This window comes from Gambusia affinis, linkage group LG21 (assembly GCF_019740435.1).
Source record: "Gambusia affinis linkage group LG21, SWU_Gaff_1.0, whole genome shotgun sequence".
NCBI lineage: Eukaryota > Metazoa > Chordata > Actinopteri > Cyprinodontiformes > Poeciliidae > Gambusia > Gambusia affinis.
In genome coordinates, this window is record NC_057888.1 from 18832599 (window position 1) to 18852324 (window position 19726).

The 19726-nt window shown below is 39.5% G+C and overlaps 1 protein-coding gene across 2 annotated transcripts in view; it reads left to right on the top strand.

Annotated features, from left to right (window-relative positions):
- LOC122824643 (partitioning defective 3 homolog) overlaps positions 1-19726 on the top strand; it is a 370755-nt gene that overhangs the window by 102896 nt on the left and 248133 nt on the right. For both annotated transcript variants that reach the window (XM_044105505.1, XM_044105506.1), the window contains one exon: positions 4891-5065. In XM_044105505.1, the coding sequence (XP_043961440.1) occupies positions 4891-5065 (175 nt within the window). The remainder of the gene's footprint in view (positions 1-4890; positions 5066-19726) is intronic.

Below are 19726 nucleotides of genomic sequence, written 5' to 3' on the forward strand. Positions count from 1 at the left end.
TTGGAGAAATGCAGCATTCATTTTTATTCAGCTCTCGCATCACAATATAAAAAAAAAAAAAAAGTTTGGTGCAATTACTGCTGCAAGACTTTTGCTTTTCAAATCTAGAGGCTGTAATTTTTGCTAACTCATCTTTGTAAAAGCAACTCAAAATTAATCTCTTTTGATGTGAAAAGCAATTTTTCCAATTTTTTTGCAACTGATTCTCCATTTGATTGAAGCCTGAACTTTGACTAAACCACTCTGACAGAGCAGCTAGCATTCAGGTGTTAATTTGCTACTTAAAATTCCACCATATACAATACACGTGAACGTTTGCCGTACTAAAGTAACTAATTGTGTAAATGTTCCCAGCGTATGACTATGTTTGCAAGACGCTACTTTTTTCTTGCCTTTGTTAGCGCTGCTGGTACATATAGCTGCTAATAGCCTCTGTTGTCTTGTTCCTTTCCCGAACCAGTTGGTGAGTGTTTTGGACAGGCGTTTTGCAGCGATGCCAATCCCAATCACCCATGTATCCGCACAGATCACAGGTTCTGGTAGGCCGGTGTGTTCGGTGGGGTGGCGGGGGAAGAGAGCGGCCGCGGAGAGGAGATCTTAAAAGAGGTTGTCAAAACTGCTTCTCATTTCCCCCCCTCATCTTACCTCCTCTCCATTTCTTCTCCTTCTTCACCTTACTGCCAAAAGCCGGAAGGTGATCAAAGGAGGCCAACATAAAAGGCATCCCTGAATTTCTGTGCTTTTTTTTTTTTTTTTTTAAATACTGTCTGCCAGCTCACTCCATTTAATGATATGGAAATACCGAACACAGCTTGTACCAACGCAACTGAAAAACGCTTGGCCTCAGTTGACTTTCTCCTTTCTTCCGCTTCCTCCTCAATCCCCCGCTTCGTTTCACCCGTTCAACATCATCTCTATCCATTCCCCCGCTCATGCCTCTCCCCCAACAGCCCCTCGGGCTCCCAGGTAGATAGCGCTTGATTGGCAGCTGCTGTGACAGTCAGTGGAACAGGCTGAAAGTGGATGAGTGTCAGCCTTGCTACAGGGGCTTAAAGCAGCATCTGTGTTGTAGCTCTCCCCTAGATGGAGAGAGAGAGAGAGGTCCATGAAATAAGACTGCCAGCTCTGTGCTTTTCCACGGTTCTCTCAACTGAAGCAGGTGGGAGCTAAATAGGTTTTTGAAACCGCTCTGGAGTTTATCCCGAGCCTGGAAACTGGACATGTTTTTTTCTGCTTCCCTTACATCTTTGTGCTTTCTCTCTGCCTTTTCATATCTCTGGTTTTGATTGGTGTGCGTCATTGTAACATCACGTTATTTAGAGTCTCCCTCTGTTGAGAATTTGTTTTGGGTTTAACCAGGATTTGTTTAGGACTTATTATTTGGGATATCATAATTTAATATCGGGTAACTATTTTAGTTGCAGTTAGTTCATAAATCTAGTTAGCATTTTATAGTTAGTATCTGATTCAAAACTGACTATTGTGGTCGTTTAACAGAATGGACTCAATATCCCATGATGCTTTTCACAAGTGCAAGAAGAACTGGAGGTTAGACGAAGAGGTAGAATTGAGGAGTTTACCGAGAAAAAGAGCTATGTTAGCCGAGCACCTACACTCTGTCGTGTATTGTAATGTATGATTCGTTCAGCCTTTTTTATTATTCACTAAAGTTCAGTTGAATTATCCACCCGACTCCTTTTCGTCTTTGAATCAGTCGAATATACAACACCCTCAGCCTCGGCTGTCATGCCACTCGACAATTAGCCGTCGCATCTCCTGGCCTAGAAAGTTTTCTCTCGCTTCAAAAACTTCTGAGTTCATCTCCAGCATCCTTTGTACAGTAGCTTAAAGGAGACGGTGAGTGAATAAAAGAGAGAGGGAAAAAAAAAATCAAAAATAGAAATCAAAAAGATGTGTGAACTTGTCACTGTTCTGAAGTGGTAGCGATCAATTCCCAGGAGGAGGCAAGCGCTCTGTGATGGATTTCACTGCTTTAGCAGTTCGAGTTCTTTCTCACCAAAAGCAAAAATTGCGTCAGTTCTCCCTCCGGCCACGTGTGCCCTGCTCTTCCTTACACAGACAGAGGTCAATACGCTGCGAGGAAAAGCTCTGAGACATGCAAGAGAGACATGTGAAAACCTGGTGTCTGACAAAATCTACCTGCTGTTCCAAAGACACTTCATAGACTTCCACATAAGTTTTGTCAAATAAAAGTTGAAGCCTTCTCCAACTAAGAAATGTCATTTTTGAAAAGTAGCTGAACCTAATAATTTCCTTGTAAATTGATGCACCTTGCCACACATTTTTTCAGTGCATTATAGGAACATGTGCTGCATGAGGTAAATAACGCTCTAGTGTCTTATGCCTATGCCTCTGATACTGTAGCATATACAATCAGCTGTGTCGTAACTCTGTCCTGTGTACCACCAAACGTTTAAAAGCATCAAACAATACAATTACCAAATTTCTCTTTTCTCAGTAAGAGTGACCAAAATAATCTCTGTTCTTTAAATACCACAATAGTGAGCGAATGTGTCAGATGTATTTAGTAATATCTTCAAAATCAAGCTGCATGTGTGCCATTGTTGTGGTATTTACATAAATTCTAAGAAAGGTTTTGCAGCAGTGAACCAATATTAACATTCTTTTATCTTTTGCCAAACTATGCAGACTCTCTGTCTGCACCGGTGAAGGGTCACTTACTTTGGTTTGCATGAAAGTTTTAACTCACTCCAAGTTGTTTTCAAACATAATGCATCTTGTGATTACGTGGCCAAGCATTTTTAAACATACCGATACTGAGAATAACTAACTTTGTCTTCCTTACTCGGTAACAACTTCCACACCAAAGAGAGTTTGATTCAGGGAAAAATCAACTGTTATGTGTGGATCTATTCACATTTTGCATCCTCAATTCCTGGTTCATAGCAGAATAAACTGCTCATTACTGGACGTCATGAATCCTGAATTTGGTGGCGGGATAGACTAATTTCATTATGAAACAGAGAGCTTAGTAGTGGGCAAGACAAGCTGACTTAATTAATGAGACTTTAAAAGTATTTAAAAATGAATACCACTTTCCCCCAGACAGCAACAACAGTATTAAGCACTTCCCTAAATGGGCAGCTGGCAGGCACATGGCTTGTCGAGTTGCTAAATGCTCCCAGTAACACATAAATGGGAGGCCTGATTATTTCATTGCTAATGATCCATTGGCCCGCACACATCACACTCGGTCAGCGTAAACGCCAAGAAGTCTTTTTGTCTTTCAGGCCCTCTTCTTTTCATCTCTATAAAAATATTTAGCTCATTAACCCTTCTTCTTGGAAGAACTCACCCAAGACACACACCCGCACGCACGCACGCGTCCATACACACACACAAACGCGCACGCACACACACACACACACACACACACGTTTGCTTTTTACTCTTTAATCTCCCGTTTAAGTTTGTTTGCAGTCAAACCAAAAGCAAACCGTCTTTTACGCCTTCACTCGTGAATTCGCATATTTACCAATAAGCACGCCTGAGCTATGATGCCTCCTCTTACGCTGGTAGTAGCAGATCGCTTTCGTTTCTGATTGCCTCTCTGGTGTGCTGAGCACATTCGTGATAAACCCTTACAATCTGAGGAATGTAATTTTAACATCGGGATGGAACGTGATTAGGGTGAAATGAAAGCTTTCGGTGATAAAGAGGGCTCTCGGAGACGGCGCCGGGACGCGGCAAAACATCTTAAGGAAAGGAAAAGAAGAGAGGGGGAAAAAGAAAAACCCAGGCTGCTTTAATTGTGCAAAGCCAGCGTGAGAGACGCTGCTGTGAATTACAGCCGCCGAAACCACACGGGCATACACGCGGAGCGGCGTGAATTCATATGCAGACACACACAAACACACATACATGCTTAAGTGTAATACTCTTCTTGTGGATATGAACCAAATCAAACAGAGGAGCAGACGCTTTTCAGCTTGTTTGTATGCAGATTTTTCTGTGTTGGGGAGATGAAAAATAACAAATCCATGGGAAAACTGTTATTTTTATATTTTGTTTTTGCTTTCAGATCAACCTAATGTGATATTCACGAATGACTAATTCTTTTTTGTGTGTGTGTTTGCAGGTAGCAGAAAAATATTAAGAATAACTCATTTCCAGTCTTTAATGTATGCGTTGTTTTGTCTCGCATGCCGCACATCTTTCTGCTGCTGTTTGGTTGCTTAGTCTGGATAGAGGCGGAGGTTAATCCGCTTTTGAGAGGTTCAGCATCGTATTCAGCTGAAAATGAAAAAGCCACTTGGCACTGCCGTGTCCTCCCTGCTACCAAAGGTTGGGCAGTTTTGCATTCCTTCTGTCTTTGGAATTATTTCAGCGAGTGTTCAAAATCCACAAGACTTTCAGAAAGAATTTAAATCATTTGGGTACTTTCCACTGGCTGACATTTTTTCTTCTTCTGCTGAGTTATGTTACACAATTCTCTCTCGTTAGTCGGCCATTTTGGCTCGGATAATGAGTTGTGGTGATCTGATCATGCGATGCCTTGCAGAGTTTTCTCCATCTGGCCTGGGAAACATGGCTATGAATCACTTTTTGTTAGAACGGAGTAGCAGCTTGCCCTGGAAGCCAAACCTGGCAACCCGGAGCAACCCACACCGTTACAGAAATAAACATGTTTCCAAGATAAGCCTCTGCTCGCATGTTGCTAAATTCCCCCGAAAGAACAAATTATTTGTAATAAAATTCCACAACGACACATTACTTTGCAGTGAAAGGATGCCACTTGGAGCGATTTTGGCTGTAGGGAATGCAGAGCGTCTGGCACTCCAGCTAATGCGCCATTGTGCGGATAAAAAGATACAGTATGTGAAAGCATTTGTTTCATTGTCTCCTCAGCTGGTTGCAGTGTACGAAGAGCAGGATCCACACAATGGAGGGGACGGAACCAGCGCCAGCTCCACGGGAACGCACAGCCCAGAACTGTTTGCCAGCGAGATGAATTCAGCGTCAGCATTCCAGCCCTACCAAGCTGCAAGCGAGATCGAGGTCACAACATCTGCTCTGCGATCAAGTAAGTCCAACGCGGGCCTGAAAATACGCTTAGCTTGGGGAGGTGGGGCGAGAAAATGCGTGACACTGGGACCACAGGAGTGAGACGATATTCTAGCAATATTTTTTTCTGATAAGCGTTTCACCCTTTTGCAAAATGTGGTCAGAGTAGAATATTCCAGTTCTCCCTTTTGTCAACATTTTTATGTTTGCCTAAGTCTAAGATGGACCTGGTGGCTAAAGGTGATGGATATTTTCCGTTTATGTGTTTTTTCAAATGGAATGGTTTCCTAAAACTCCAATTGTGTTTTGTAAATAATCTCTGTTCTCTCCAGAAATGTCCAATTCAAGTTTGATCAATGTCCAATTTGGACTGGAGGTGATCAAACATAGTTGTGAAACAATAAATAACTGTGGTATATCCCTTAAGCTTAGCTCTGATAGGAATGTACAAATACGATGCTAATTTTAATATTGTTAGCTTAAACCTAACCTAAAGCTAGGTTTAGGTTAGGCCGCATCATTCTCAGAGTCCTTACAAAAAATGTCTTGTTTTTAACTCTATTAACTTTAAAGTCTTTTACAAAATTTGAAGGTCTGAAGACTATGTCTGTCAGCTAGCTTATCTAGGTCTTTATTAATCATTTCTGTCACACACACAACAGAAAAACTCAAGAAGTACTACCTTTTCATCTTCAAAATAAGAGTCTTGTAGATACAAGTCAAAGTCTTATAGATACAAACCATATCCAGAAGTCATAGTAGCTCAGACTTATTTCACACAACATAAAATAATGCTAACACCTAACTTATTGCTGTCTCTTGGTCTAAATAACAACAGATCTTTCACTTCTTGAATAATGTTGTAACTAAGGGCATAAAAAGCATAAGTGTGTTCAAACTGACAAGACAAATAATAGTTAACTTCTAACATTCAAGGCCGATTTCAGTCCAATGCTAAACTTCACCATATTTGGTTTGTTATGTAGGATGCCGTACATGTATACAGCACAAGTTTTAAACCCTTTAGGATTCTCATCAGACTTCATCCTAATAATAAGAAATTTCTATAGTTGCTACATATCAGAAAAATCTAATACCGAGTACCCAGCAATCACACTAAACATGTCAACATATTTTCAGGTATCAGTTTAATTTTTAAGCAGTGACAGTACTACCTGTTCTGCTATTTGGTGAGAAAACATCCTGATTTCAAAAATCTTCTCAAGGCCATGGCAAACTCCTTAATTTCTTTTTTTTGCAGTACGGCCTGTACAAATAAAAACTTAATAGAAGAGTGATGCAAAAAAGTTAATTTTGATCCAATTTAGAAAATTTATTTAGAAAACCATCAGAACAGATTCTACTTTAACTTTAAACCATGTGAAAATACCAAAATATCTGCTTTTTAGTCATTTTTTTGGTTTGCAAAGCATTACTTCCTGACCTACAGTAGCAGACAAGGTGTAGAGATTTCTATACAATGTGGAACCATAGGCACACGTCTCACAGTGTCACATTTAAAGTGCAGTAAGAACCCGGATTCGGGAAGCAGCTCGGAGTCGGGAGAAAATATGTTTTGAGAGAGAAACCAAGGCACGGCACAGCAGGAAGGAAACCTAATGTAAACCACAAAACATGAAGCAACGCGACAAGACTCAGAGCACAAACAATGACGACGGCATAGGTGAAGGGTGATAATGAGAAAGATGCACAAAGCAAAGAAAACAGGAGTATAATCCCACAAGGGATGATACAGGTAGGAGCAATCAATCACCACAGCCCTGCTGAGGCCCCAGGCAGAAAAAAAGCAAAACAGAGAAACTGTTCTGGTGAAAGAACTTTTAATTTCACAAATGCAAATAAAACACAAAAAATATAGAGTAGGACAAAAGGATTACCTGAACCAATTGACTACAACAGACACAATGTCTCGGTAGATGGTAGATAGTTGACAATTGCTTTCTTGCAAACATTAGTTTGTACAATGTTCAAATAAACACATTTAATTTGACATTCAAGAAATCATGAAATCATGAAAGAAAAAAGATAAAACACACAGACACTTGCTATTTGCATTAGCTCAGCCACAAAAACTGCTGGCATCAGTTCTGCGATCGTATTGTTACCTCGAGGGAACGTGTTAATGACGACAGGAAAACTGATCTCACTCTGTTATTCTGATTGAATTAGAAGAACAGAATGGTTCCCTTAAAGCGGCGTGGTGCTTAAAATCATTCTTCATTGTCAGCCACGGTTACCACGGTTACCGCCATCGCCGTCACTTTGCATCAGACGAGCTTTACAGGCGAATAATAAGTTTTTGTCCAGGTCAGCTATTTGAGTCATCAGAAACCTCAATTAATACAATGGGAGCTTCAGGTTGACTCAGAAATGCCAGCAGTGTCAGGACACTGGGAAATTAAAGGGCCCAGAATGGTCTGGTTGAAGTTGAGCAGTTAATGCGTGGGATTTTCAAGGTCCACAAGACGCACCGGGTCAAGTTCTTGTAGAACCCTTCAAACAAGAGCGACTATTATGAGTTTACAAGTTTGAAGGACGTGGACGTAAAGATTGACGAACTAGAAGATATTTTATTTCCCATATTAGTGGAAAAAAAAAACGGATGGGGCCATTGGGAGATTTGCCTCCTCTATAGGACCAGAACAGAGTAGGGGAAGTTCAGTGTTTTGGTCCAAGTGTATGTACCTCCGTACTTCCTCACGGCTCATCTATGAGACTCAGACAAATCACACAACATGTGCAGTAGGGGAGAAAATTTTTTCCATTGGGGTTGTTGCATGAAGGGGTGGGCAACACGAGAACACATTGATGCAATTTTTGTCACCCAAATATGACAATGAGAACGGATTTTGGTACATTGACCATTCAGAGCTCTTAAATGATCCTCCACCAGAGCAGTGGTTGGTCAGGAATGGCAGACTTTTGGATGCCTGGAAGTGAGGCAGAGACTTTTAGATGCACGCTTGGTATCAAAAAGGGCAGCAAAGAAGTCATTTCTCTCTAAGAAAAGCATTTCTGCGTATCCGACATCTTTCCCAATGATCTGCAGTCCAAAGCAGCAGACTGGGATGAAATTATTTTCTTTGAAGTCTCCTCCCAACTTTCAGATTGTCTGAAAGAATTGCTGTCCAGACAAGAACAGCTAACAACAAAATACCCTTCGGCAAACCATGTGAGGGTTTGACTCGTTTAAGTGCCTGGGCTCACAAATCACTTTCCCATCAGTAAAGAATTGGATCTCAATCTTTTCGGCGCGTTTGGTGATAGAAAAGCTTTTTATTCCTGCACATTGGAGTTCCATGTCACAAGGTAGAAGTGATAACTGTGGTTCGAAAATATTAGAAAAGTCTGCCGATTTTAATCCAGTCTTGAACTTGCCGTCAATCCTTGAGGCGAGTGAACAAAAATAAATGTGAACTGACGTTATTGATAAAGCAAGAACGGGCCACTATCTGTCAGGTCTTGGCATGGAAATTGATATCCAGTACGGCAGAGAAAGTTCAACACTGGACCTTTTTCTTTTCATGGCTGTTTTGCAAAACTTGATGCATCTCTTAAGACAAGCCTTACAAATGTGTTCAATAGTTTTTATTGAACTATTGAATAAGACCTGGCACAGAAGATGGTTTAACATTGAAGCTCGCGGGACAAAAAATATTTAGCTAATTTTGGGTTAAAATGGAGTCAAAAGTGAAGATGGCTAAATTGATCATAGATGTGGTTCATAGCGTAGACAAACTGTTAGGCACACATGTCAAACTCAAGGCCCATTGCCCAAATCTGGCCCCCCTACAACTTTTAATGTGGCCCTCTTCTCGCCTAATCTCTAAGTCTGCTTTAATATTATGTTATCAATCAAATCAAAGAAGTTTTTATCTGTTTACTGCCAAATTTTATGAATCCGTCCCTCCAGTTTCTTGAGAATAATTGTGGAAATTTACGCAAAATCACCAAATCCCCACGCTTGTTTTGCAGTGATACAAATGGCCAAAAGCACAAAAAGTACCATGAACCACTGAAAATATGTTTAGCAATATTAATTTTAAGAATTCCTTGATATTTTAACAGTTTGGTGAACAGGTTTTATTAATACATTTTTATAAATACATTCTGCCATCACCGGCCCTTTAAGAGCATTCATGATCTTGATTTGGCCCAAAACGAAAATGAGTTTGACACCTAATACCAGATATTTTTTCCTAGTGGATGATAAATATTGGAAAAGTAAAAAAAAAAAATTAAATTAATAAATACTGCACAAACGTTTGAGAAGCACTTAATGCAAAGTTCAAATCCATGATGTCAGCTAATAGCTAGCTTATATTCAACTTCGGGCCCCGACATTATTGGATTTGTTGAAATTAGGAACCACAATTACAATCAGACTAACTTACAAACACACAGAGATTCATGAAAGTGGAATCAAAGAGTAAAATAAATAAAATATCTTGATTGGCTTTTGGAAAGGACCAGAAGTGTATCATGCATTGTGTCAACTGGCTCTTCTTAAAATAGCTTGGCTTCAACAGGTTTACACTCCAGAAATTATAATAAATCCAATCTTCTTTTTTTTTTTTTTTTTTTTTTTTTTTTTACTTACAATTTTAATATACCGTCCAATAATTATTCAGAGTGTGTTTTAATTTAAAATTGGGGGCTGGTTGGGGCAGTACACCCTTTCTACATGGTCAGGCAGATGAACAAGACTGGCAGGAGAGGGTCCCTCTTGGGATGCAGATGAGCAAATTACTGCCAGTAATATTTCATATCAGACTTGAAAGCATTGCAGTGGTGCCCTTGGCAGCTGTACTCTGAGGCAGAGAATTATGTCTATTTAAAATCATTATCTTCTAGAGCCATATTGATCCCCTCTTCCTTCACACAACTCCCAAAGTCCCAAACCCTACCTCCCTTTTTTTTTTTTTTTGTCCTCCACCCATCCGTCGGTTTCGTCTCAGTAGCCTATTGCTAATAATTGGATTGGAGATGGGATGTAAATTACAATAATGAATGCAATTTTCCTGTAATTATACAGATGCCAGAGCAGTCTCCTCCATTTCGCACAAATCTGATCTTTTAAAAGTAAAAGAAAATGTTTGAAACTTTAAATTAAAACTGGATTTTGATGCCTTCTATTCTTAGCGGTCGTGTTTTTCATTTTTCTGTCGCACGTTTCTGTCGACAAGTAAACACGAGGCTGAACTAGAACATGCTAGCAACTTTGTACTGCTTATTTGAGGCTGAAGTTACTTAGCAACTAAAAGTTAGTTACTAAGTGATGGAGGTTATTTCTTTCTAAAGTTACCTGTGAGCAAAGTTTCATGTTCTAAAAGAAGATGAAACCAATAGACTTGTTGAAAAATGTCCAGATTTTCTGCAATAATCCCCGTTTTTTAAATTTTTTTTTTAAACTTTTGCAGCTGGAGGTATATTCCCCTGAACATGTTTAATTTTTATGAATTTGCCACATCAAACTCCGGGAATGCAGATGTTTGCAGATCATACAAAACCCTTTAAACACGCATGCGTATGTCAAGTCGATCTTAAAAGGCTTTTCCTGCGCTTGCCTCATCATTTTTGGCCTCAGTTGTCTAAACTCTTTGGCGACAGGGCTGCTGAAACGCCACTGAAAGTACTGCCTGTGCAGGAAGGTTGATGCCTCAAAGAGAAAGGCCTTCATCTAATCAATTGGGCTTAGTGATCTGTCACTGTGGAGACCGCCTGCCACCAGCCAAGGCCGTATTAAAGTCACTGCAGAAGAGGCGACGGACACAGTGAGAAAAACTGAGAGTACATCTCAGAGCACAGTGAATTAGCCCATATCTAATATATACTGGCTCACCAAAGTAACCAAGCCAAGACAGGTGATCAATAATACATGTATTTTTTTGCAGATATTTGCTCCAAGACACTGTTGGGAAGTCCATTTGCTTGCCCCCCCCCCGCTCTCTCTCTCTGTCTCTCTTGCAATTTTTCTCTCTATTCCAGAAATATCTTATCAATCTTTTACTTTAGTTGAAATTGCTGAGCTTATAACAGTGGCATTTTTGCATCAACTGATTAGTCTGATGGTTCATTTAACTCATTCTCTTCTGCATCAGTGTTTGACCCCAACGTTTTGCATTCTTCTACACATTAATGGCAATTTTTTTTTTACACATAAATTTAAAAGCAACAACATGGCATATATTGCTGTACATAGTTTTAAGAGCAGTAAGGAAAACATTTTAGTTTTTTAAGTTCAGTTCTGTAAGTACTTTTATTCAAATAAAAAAAACCCCTTTGAACTAGATATTCAAGTGTTATAAAAGAATGATTCCTAATCTCTTATTTTAGTAAAGGTGTAATGTGCTGATAATGATCAATTTTTATTTCTCTTGTGATGTAAGATATAAAGACAGCATTTAAAGTATGTTTTGTTTTTCTTGCATTCCTCTAAGACCACACTGTTATCTAAGAGAACAGAAAAGAAATTACTACTTATTTTAGCATCTTGTGTTGGCCTGCTAGCACTATTTACTTGAGTATTCTGTGGACAAGGTAGACTGTTAGTAATTAGTGCCTTACATCCTTAATAGAAGCTACATTCAGAAGTTTTTTTTTTTTTTTTTTTTTTTTTTACAGAAGTATGAAGTATATGTTTGTATCATTACCAGTCTCCAAAACTCCCCCGCCAGTGATAATCTAGCTACGTTATAAATTCATAACAATTTAAGTCGTTTGAAAGCACTGTACGTTCAGCAGAAAGCCTGTTGAGATAGCTAGCTTAAAATTAGCTAACTTACAGTTGCAAGGTTAGAGGGAAACATGGCGTCCAGGTGTGAAACAGCTGAGGAGTGGCTGTTCTTTATTAGCCAAGCTCTCATTAATAGGGTCTTGATATAGTTCAAAGCAGATTATAGCTAATGACTGCAATTGGCTAGATGGTGTTGGCAGTGCGAGCGTTGGTCTCCACTTAGCGCTGATGGGAATGCGCTACTACTGCGAATCCTTTTGTTGCTCCTGCCAGAACCCTAATAAAACTACAGCTAAGCGGCGGAATCGTGTGAAAGTGTGTATGAGTGGAGTGTGTGACCGTGCTTGACTGCTTTATTACTTCCTGAGCCGCACTCTGCAAGTCCTTCGACTGAGAAAAAGTAAACAACAACAAATCAACTCTTGGCATGTTACATAAACTCCACTGCGACCGATTGTGAACCGGGGACAAAGACCATGAGAAAAAGAGACGGAGCTGGTCTGAACCGTGTCGCTTCAGCACAACTCGTATTAAGCTGGAGAATATCTAAAAATGGAAGAGTCTGTGAAAGAGCGCATTAAGAAATCGGTTTCAGAGAGCCGCTCACTTTTTTTTCCCCCTCCAACGCCCCAAGAGCACCATCTTTTGGAAAAATATGTTTTTGTTTTATGAAAGTAACACCTCTAAAGAGAGCAGAATATGGAAAATAACTGAGAATACAGCAAAAATATGTTGGTTAGTGGTAGTTTCTCATTCAGTATCACCAGGGGGTTTCTTTCTTATTTTTTTCTTTTTTTTACTTTCTTTGAAAAAAAAATTTAATCCCAGATATGATAGTTCTTCACATTTGCAATTTATTGTTTTGACTGCCAGAAAATCCCCCCAAAAGCCTAAAAGGTGATTATTTTCCACAGCTAAGTTAATGTAACAATGAGTTGTTCTCTCCTTTTCTGCCTCAAGGAAAACATTTGAGAAATGTCCTTTTTTTAAAAAGAAATGTGGTAATTTTCATTTTGTGTGAGATCTATTAATTTGTACTTTTAAAAACAACAATATTTTACCAGGATTTCAAAAAAACCAAAAAAAAAAACCCAAAGAAATAAAATCACAGACAAAAACACAACAAAGTACACATTCAATTGATTAAACACTCAAAACTGTTTAGCATGTCATATTCTGGATTAAATTGTTGTAAATTAGATTTTATACCATCATTTATCCGTTTGTAAAGTTTCACTGTGCCTCTAATTTTTCAACGGAAAGACTGTGATTTGTTTTTTTATCACTGGATAATCCGGCAGAAGCAAAACGTTTTCCAAGCTGACGTTTGCTAAGCTTCAAGAAACTGCAATTCATTCACATCTTGAGTTCATTCTAACAGTTCATTACAAGTGTGAGCAGATTCAGTGAACTTTAATGTTTTGTCTTCACAACAAAGAGTGTTTCACTTCCTAAAAATGCCCCACCTGGGGCAGTGTAAACAAGATAAACAGCAATGGGATGAATATGCGCATTTGGGGAACGAGAGCTTTTCGTAAGAAGGGTATGACAAATATCCTCCATACATGTTTTGGTTTTAAGAAGGGACGAGTCAAGTTCTGCTCAATTTGCCGCCGTCACAGCAGAAAAGTGAAGTTCTCAGGTTAGCAATATAGCTGGTTCCAGTTTGTGTTGAGAACCATCTGTTCAGCCTCAGGCACAGTAAATCCATCACTGTCCTTTTATCGCTTTCTGTTTCGCGTTAGCTGCATTCAGATATAATGTGCGCCAATGCTCTGTGGAAATCCCAAAAAGCTCCCCTTGCAACATCTTTCTTCAGACATGATTGCTTTCAGAGAGACCCTGATTTGCCTCGCAGTCACAGGTCGGATCAAAGTAAAACATTTGTTTTCCACTCGTCACTCAGAAGGGCTTTCTTTGGAGGCTTTTTGAGTATCGTAGTCGATTTAATTTGACAACGTACCAAATTACCCTGCGGACATAATGGGCTCTAGCGATGAGATGAAATGTCCAGATGTAAAGATTATTGAAGGCTGGGGTCCCTTGTAATAACTTAAATTATTTATTTGAGAAGAGAAAGTAGCAAAAACAAGATATGAAAATAAAACTGAACTTTGGGGCAAATTGTAGTGAATAAATTTTTTAGTTTTAACTTTTTGCCAACCAAAGACATACATTTTAATCCACAAACTGGAGTTTCACATCATTATTCATACATGCAAACAACTATTAAAGCTGCTTTTATACACTGTAAGTATTTATATACACCGCTCCCAGTCAGAAACAACCAATCAGAGCTAGGAGGAGGGTCTTAGTGCTGTCACCATGCTTGCCTGCATGCTGCTCAATGTGCTAATAGTGGAGAAACAGTTAACAGTTATATGAAAACTATTTAGCTTCTGTTATTGGTGGCCATGATAACTAGCTTGCACATTCATATCAGGCTCCAGTGTGGGGAAGAAGCCATAACGCACAAACGAGCAAGAGGGAGGGTGTGAGCAGCACTTGCACAAGCATGATTAACAGCGGTAAGACCCTCCTCTCGGCTCTGATTGGTTGTTTCTGACTGGGAGCGGTGTATTTCTGCAGCTAGCAGTAGCAGAAAAACATGAAACAGATTATTTGTCTCCTGCAGTCCTGACACTGACGGTTTTAGCAAATATGCACAAAGCATATTAATTATCAAAATTACACAGTGCAGCTTTACAGCAGTACAGTAATTTCCATTCTTTTTACTGTGGCATCAGGTTTGAACTTTGTACATTTCCATTAGGACAGATCTTCTTTCATTTATAACCGTGTCCATACGCCTCACATTACGACACTGAGCCGGTCCAGAAAAAGAAGAAAATCACCCCGGAGCTCCGGCGTGGCTTTAATAATTCCGTCGAGCTTTCGGCCCACTTCCTAAAGCCTACCGGGCCAGGTTGTCCTTGTCACGCGGAATTCGGTCAGGAAGCGTAGATCAAACCTCCGACCAGCTGAACTGAAGGGTCTCACTCAAGAGAGCATTTGCAGCTATGGCCACCGATGCGGTGGAACATTTGACTACCGAGCAACACGGCACAATTCTAGCATGGCTGCTGTCCTTCTTCAGGCTGGGTCAAAAGGTCATTTAAAACTTAACTGGTTCAGGTTGGCAGGTTATATCTTTCTGAAAAATCATGTCCAGACTGGGTTTCTGAACCTTAAAAGTAGATCATGACTGTGCTCCTACCAACCATGCTTAAACTATAAGAAATTAGATTAAATATGTTTACATTTCTGTAAAAACATATAGTTATTTCCTTTCAGGATCAAGAAATCCTTCACTGCAGTGTTTTACAGAGTTTTCTATCTAGCTTACTGTATTGAAGTATGATGATCGCTTCTTCTTACAAGCTGGTTATGTAACCTAAACGATTGAAAGACACTAGTAAAATAAAGAAGAAGTCTTAACCGCTTCTAGTGGTAAGACTGCTGTGTTGCTGTGTTTCCGTCTGACTGCAGTAAACGTCGTAAACCTAACGTGTACTGGCACAATCACAACACCCGCTGCGTGCTTAAAGTCCAATAAAGCCTCAGATTAATCAAACCTGATCGTTTATGATGTACAAGTGATTTATGAATGTTTATTTGCTTGACCTAACTTCTCTTAAACTCTAAGCACACTCACAGAGCTTTATTTTGGACGGAGTATTTTTTTTTTTTTGAATCTGTAACCGACGCACAAGTCAGCCAGTCTGGTTTTACCCAGAATGCACCAGCATACAGAGGAATAGGCTGAGATATATAGCTTTTGTGCATGATGTTTCTATTTTAGAGCCCCTGGTTTGGATTTCTGTGAAAATCTCATGTACTTTAATCACGCTGTGACTGATCTCGGTAATTTATATCTAAAACAGCCTCTACATGTCAGGAATAACATCTGTTTCTAAGTGTCTTGGTTTGGCTTTTTCGAAAACTGTCATAATAAAGCTTCTTCAGCTGTAGGCTCATGAATCCCTTTTAGAATGATTTGTTCTGCATTTTTGGAAAAAGTACTCCCTTTAAAACTTTCAGTGATATTTTTCCTTTCAGCTCCCCATCCAATCAGATATGAAATCTACATGAGCTCCACATTTTGTGTCCTGGCACTCTTGTTACTTTTGGAACCCACAAACCAAATAACATTCGGTAAGCATCAGAAGGATTCAGATTGAAAACTTGGAGTCTTTGGTGGATTCGTTCTGTGGAGCCGGTGTTAAACTGCTCCACGTCTGTAAGGCGAATAAAAATAATCTGCATGGGACAAATATAAGGGACACTAGAGCCCACAAAAGACCCTCTAGAGGGGTACAAAAATAAATAAAGAAATAAATAAAAGTACTTGCTGAATGCATTACCTAATTGCTAATACAGTAGCATTTATTTTTGAAAGAAATCCAACAGAAAGGGGATGGAAAGAAGGTGGGTGTCCTATAAGTCTTAGTAAAGTTTGTTAAAATCCGAAAACCCATGTGGTTCAGGTATTTCGCAATAAACACCTAACCTGAATGTTTTTGTTGTTGTTCTTATTTGGGCAAAATCAACACACATCGTCACACATGCAGTCATTGACCTAAATCAGTCAGATCTGACTTCTGGGTGGAACTCTTTACCTCCTTATTTTCCTGGGATCCATGTTGTCTAGGGGAAATGGTCTCTCTCTCTCTCTCACACACACTCACACACACACACACGCATGCACGCGCACGCACGCCCGAACACTTCAGTGTTATTGTTGCTGAAGTATTTGAGTGTCTGCTGGAGATCCTGTCTCAGAGGGCATGAGGAAGGCTGACATCTTTTCCTCTCTCTTTCCAGTAGATTGTCTGTATCGTCTTTCTGTCAAGAGAGAAGAATCTTTCTCTCTCTCTCTATTGAGATTGAAAGCTGAATAGTGAATTCAGAAATCATGTGGGAACAAAGCTGCTTCCTACGTCTTTCCTGCTTCAGTCCTCAGAAACCAGAGTTCCTCGAATGCGGTTTTATTACTAAACCAGGGAGTGGTGCTAAAAGCTGGTTCTTAGGTGTTTCTGTGGAAAGGCTGTTGGGAACCTTTTGGTTTTCCACAGCTAGAAAGCAACCAAATGACACATTGTTACGTCACTGAAGCCATTGCTTCCTGTAAATGTTGGTTCCACCATCTGTGGAGAATTGTAATTAAGGAAGACTGATTTTTCTCTTTGGACCTTGCAGACACAGAAAATAAATGTTGGCGTACTCTATGGAAGCTACCGTGAGTTTCACCCAACCAGATTTGGTTTCATCAAGTTGTCATGAGAATTTTGAGCAAACTTGTCAAATGTCGCAAAACAGGGGTTAAAGAAAAGTTAATTATACCTTTTCTTCTACTGGTTTTGGAGCAGATCTATCAATCAAAGTGTTATTTTTGTCAGACGTTGATGCAACGTAAGGCCTTTGTATACAGGAAGTACAGGTTGCAAACTAGACCACACATCTTAGAGAAATGTGGAGTCCTTGGTGTCAAGTTGAAGGTTTGGACTTAAAACCTCGTATGGGACACGTAAAGCATAAAATACACTGGGGGAAATCTTGAGTGCAAATCCAACAGCTCTTTTTATTACGTGTGTACTTAAAACATAATTACCTAATTCTTTATAGGGCTTTTTTTTACTTGTAAGTTCTAGTGAGTTTCTCAATGACACAGTGCTATCTAATATATTCACAAAATTTTGTTTTTAATTTCACATGTGCACACACAAATATATCAGAGGCTCTGAGGATGTTCAATGTGCAGCTTAAGGCCACTCTGGCACACTGAATTGGGAAGGGAATTAAACTGCCAAAGTTTGAGTCTGACAGAAAACCACTGTGCAACTGGGCTAACTCCACCCTCAAGACAGAATGGTGATGGTTTTATATGATTTTGGTTTGCATATATTGTATTCCTTAAAAGATCTGCTCCTAGGAGACAATGAAAACTAAGTTATACATTTGATAAAATGCCTTTATGGAAGTCGTATCAATTGATGCTGTATTGCAGTTCTGTGTTTGTAATAAATACTTATGGCCTGCAGGGTTACATCTGCGGGATTGCTTGATATAAACTCTGTTTTTAAAGGCATGTAATCGAGAGGACCAAAAGTATCTTTGTGGCACAAAGAATCAAACTAAGTAGTTTTATCTGCTGTTTTGCCTAAAAGCATTTTCCATCTATTTGATTTAGATTCAATCTCAGTCTCATGGTAAAGGTCAGCAGTTCATATTTATTCAGAGCTGGTTTTGTGGTTTCACTTTCTGATGTTTCATCAGATTACACTTCTACAATTCTAGAGAAGTAGAACTCTTTTTGTTGTTGTTGTTGTTGCCATTTTCAGATTATTAGATGACTAGTTCTCCGTCTTACACTTCCTCATATTTCATCTCCATCTCTGACACTTTAGGTTCCCACCACCCTCAGTACGTGAATGTTTTCATCCAAAAATGAAATTCTTTGTCCCGCTGTGGATGATTCAGGTCAGTGTGTGTGCTATGGAAATTCCAGTGCGCACAGAGGACATCAATATGTAGTCAGTGGTTAAAGAGAGAGCTAAAATTGCTCAGTACCATAATTTATTCAAACACTGAATTTGTCCATGCTTGAGAGGTTCAAAGTTGCCTGGGAAAAGAAAAAAGCTTTTAGAGATTTTATGAAGCCATGGCCACTTGGCATTCATATTTAAATTAGGTTGATGTGAAAGCAAAAGCCCAAAATACACAAGGGCTTCGGGGCCACAAAAAAAAAAAAAAAAAAAAAAAAAAATCCACAGATAGTCTTTATGTCTGTTTGTTCAGTGGTGCCTTAATGCTTAGAATGAGCAAACTTTTTAAGTTAGTTTGGATATGACTGCATTAATTACCTAACCCATGGTTTCTCTCAGTTTGTAAAAATACTGAAAAATATGAAATAGAAGATGTAAAAAAAATGTTTTCTTTCCCATCATGTTGTCTAAAAATGGCATCCATCGTGGAAAAATTAAAATAATAAGGTTTCTGATGTTATTAGGGTGCTTTCACCTCTGATAGTCCGGTAGACTCGGTTCGATTGACGCACAAAATTTTCAGCCGGTTTGGTTTGCTTTGCTTCCACAATTCACTGTAAAACGATCCAAACTATTGAAAAACCCATTTGCCTCCTTGCCTATGATGGCGCTGCAACAAGAACTACTGAAGGGAACAATATGAAAACCTCTGAAGAAGACATGAGCCCAATTTCCGACTTCACAAGATAACAACAAAAATAGCGTGGCGTCAGATTTCAGCGGTTGTAGGATTTTTCTCTCGTCTTTGATAAAAGACCACTCGCCATTTTTCCTGCTAGCCATAGACTCGAGTGCTTGTTTTGGTTGTACTTACCCAGAATGCCCTGCGCTACAGTTCACTTCCTGCTTTTGGAGCGCTTTCCTGTCCACTTACACTTTCATAAATGTATTCGAGCCGCACCAGAGTTGACTCTAACTGAACCGAGAGCTAGGATTTTAGGCGGACCAGAATTAGCTTTTCTGGTCTCCGTCAAACCTCCACAAACAAGCCAGACTTTCTAGGCAAGCGAACTAAAACTCAATTAAAACAGACTAAACAGGGCTGGTGTGAATACATCCCAAGTCACCATAAGATTGCTGGGGTTTCTATTGTGGTATTTCATGGTGATTTTAGCTGTGAAATAACTATTAAGTCAGTTATTGGGTATTTATATGCAGCCTGCTGCTTTATGACTGTTGTTTGTTATATATACATATGGCAGTGCTTTTATCTCATGCTGATTCCTATGAGGTGATTTCTCCTCTGAAGACGGCCAGTGTGAAAGTTAAATAAAGGACAAAGCAATGATAGGTAATAGTCCCCGGAGAATCCGACCTCTCTTTGCTATATTTTAGTTTGTGTACATGTCCGTGACCCTGTGGCCCCACCATAATCCCT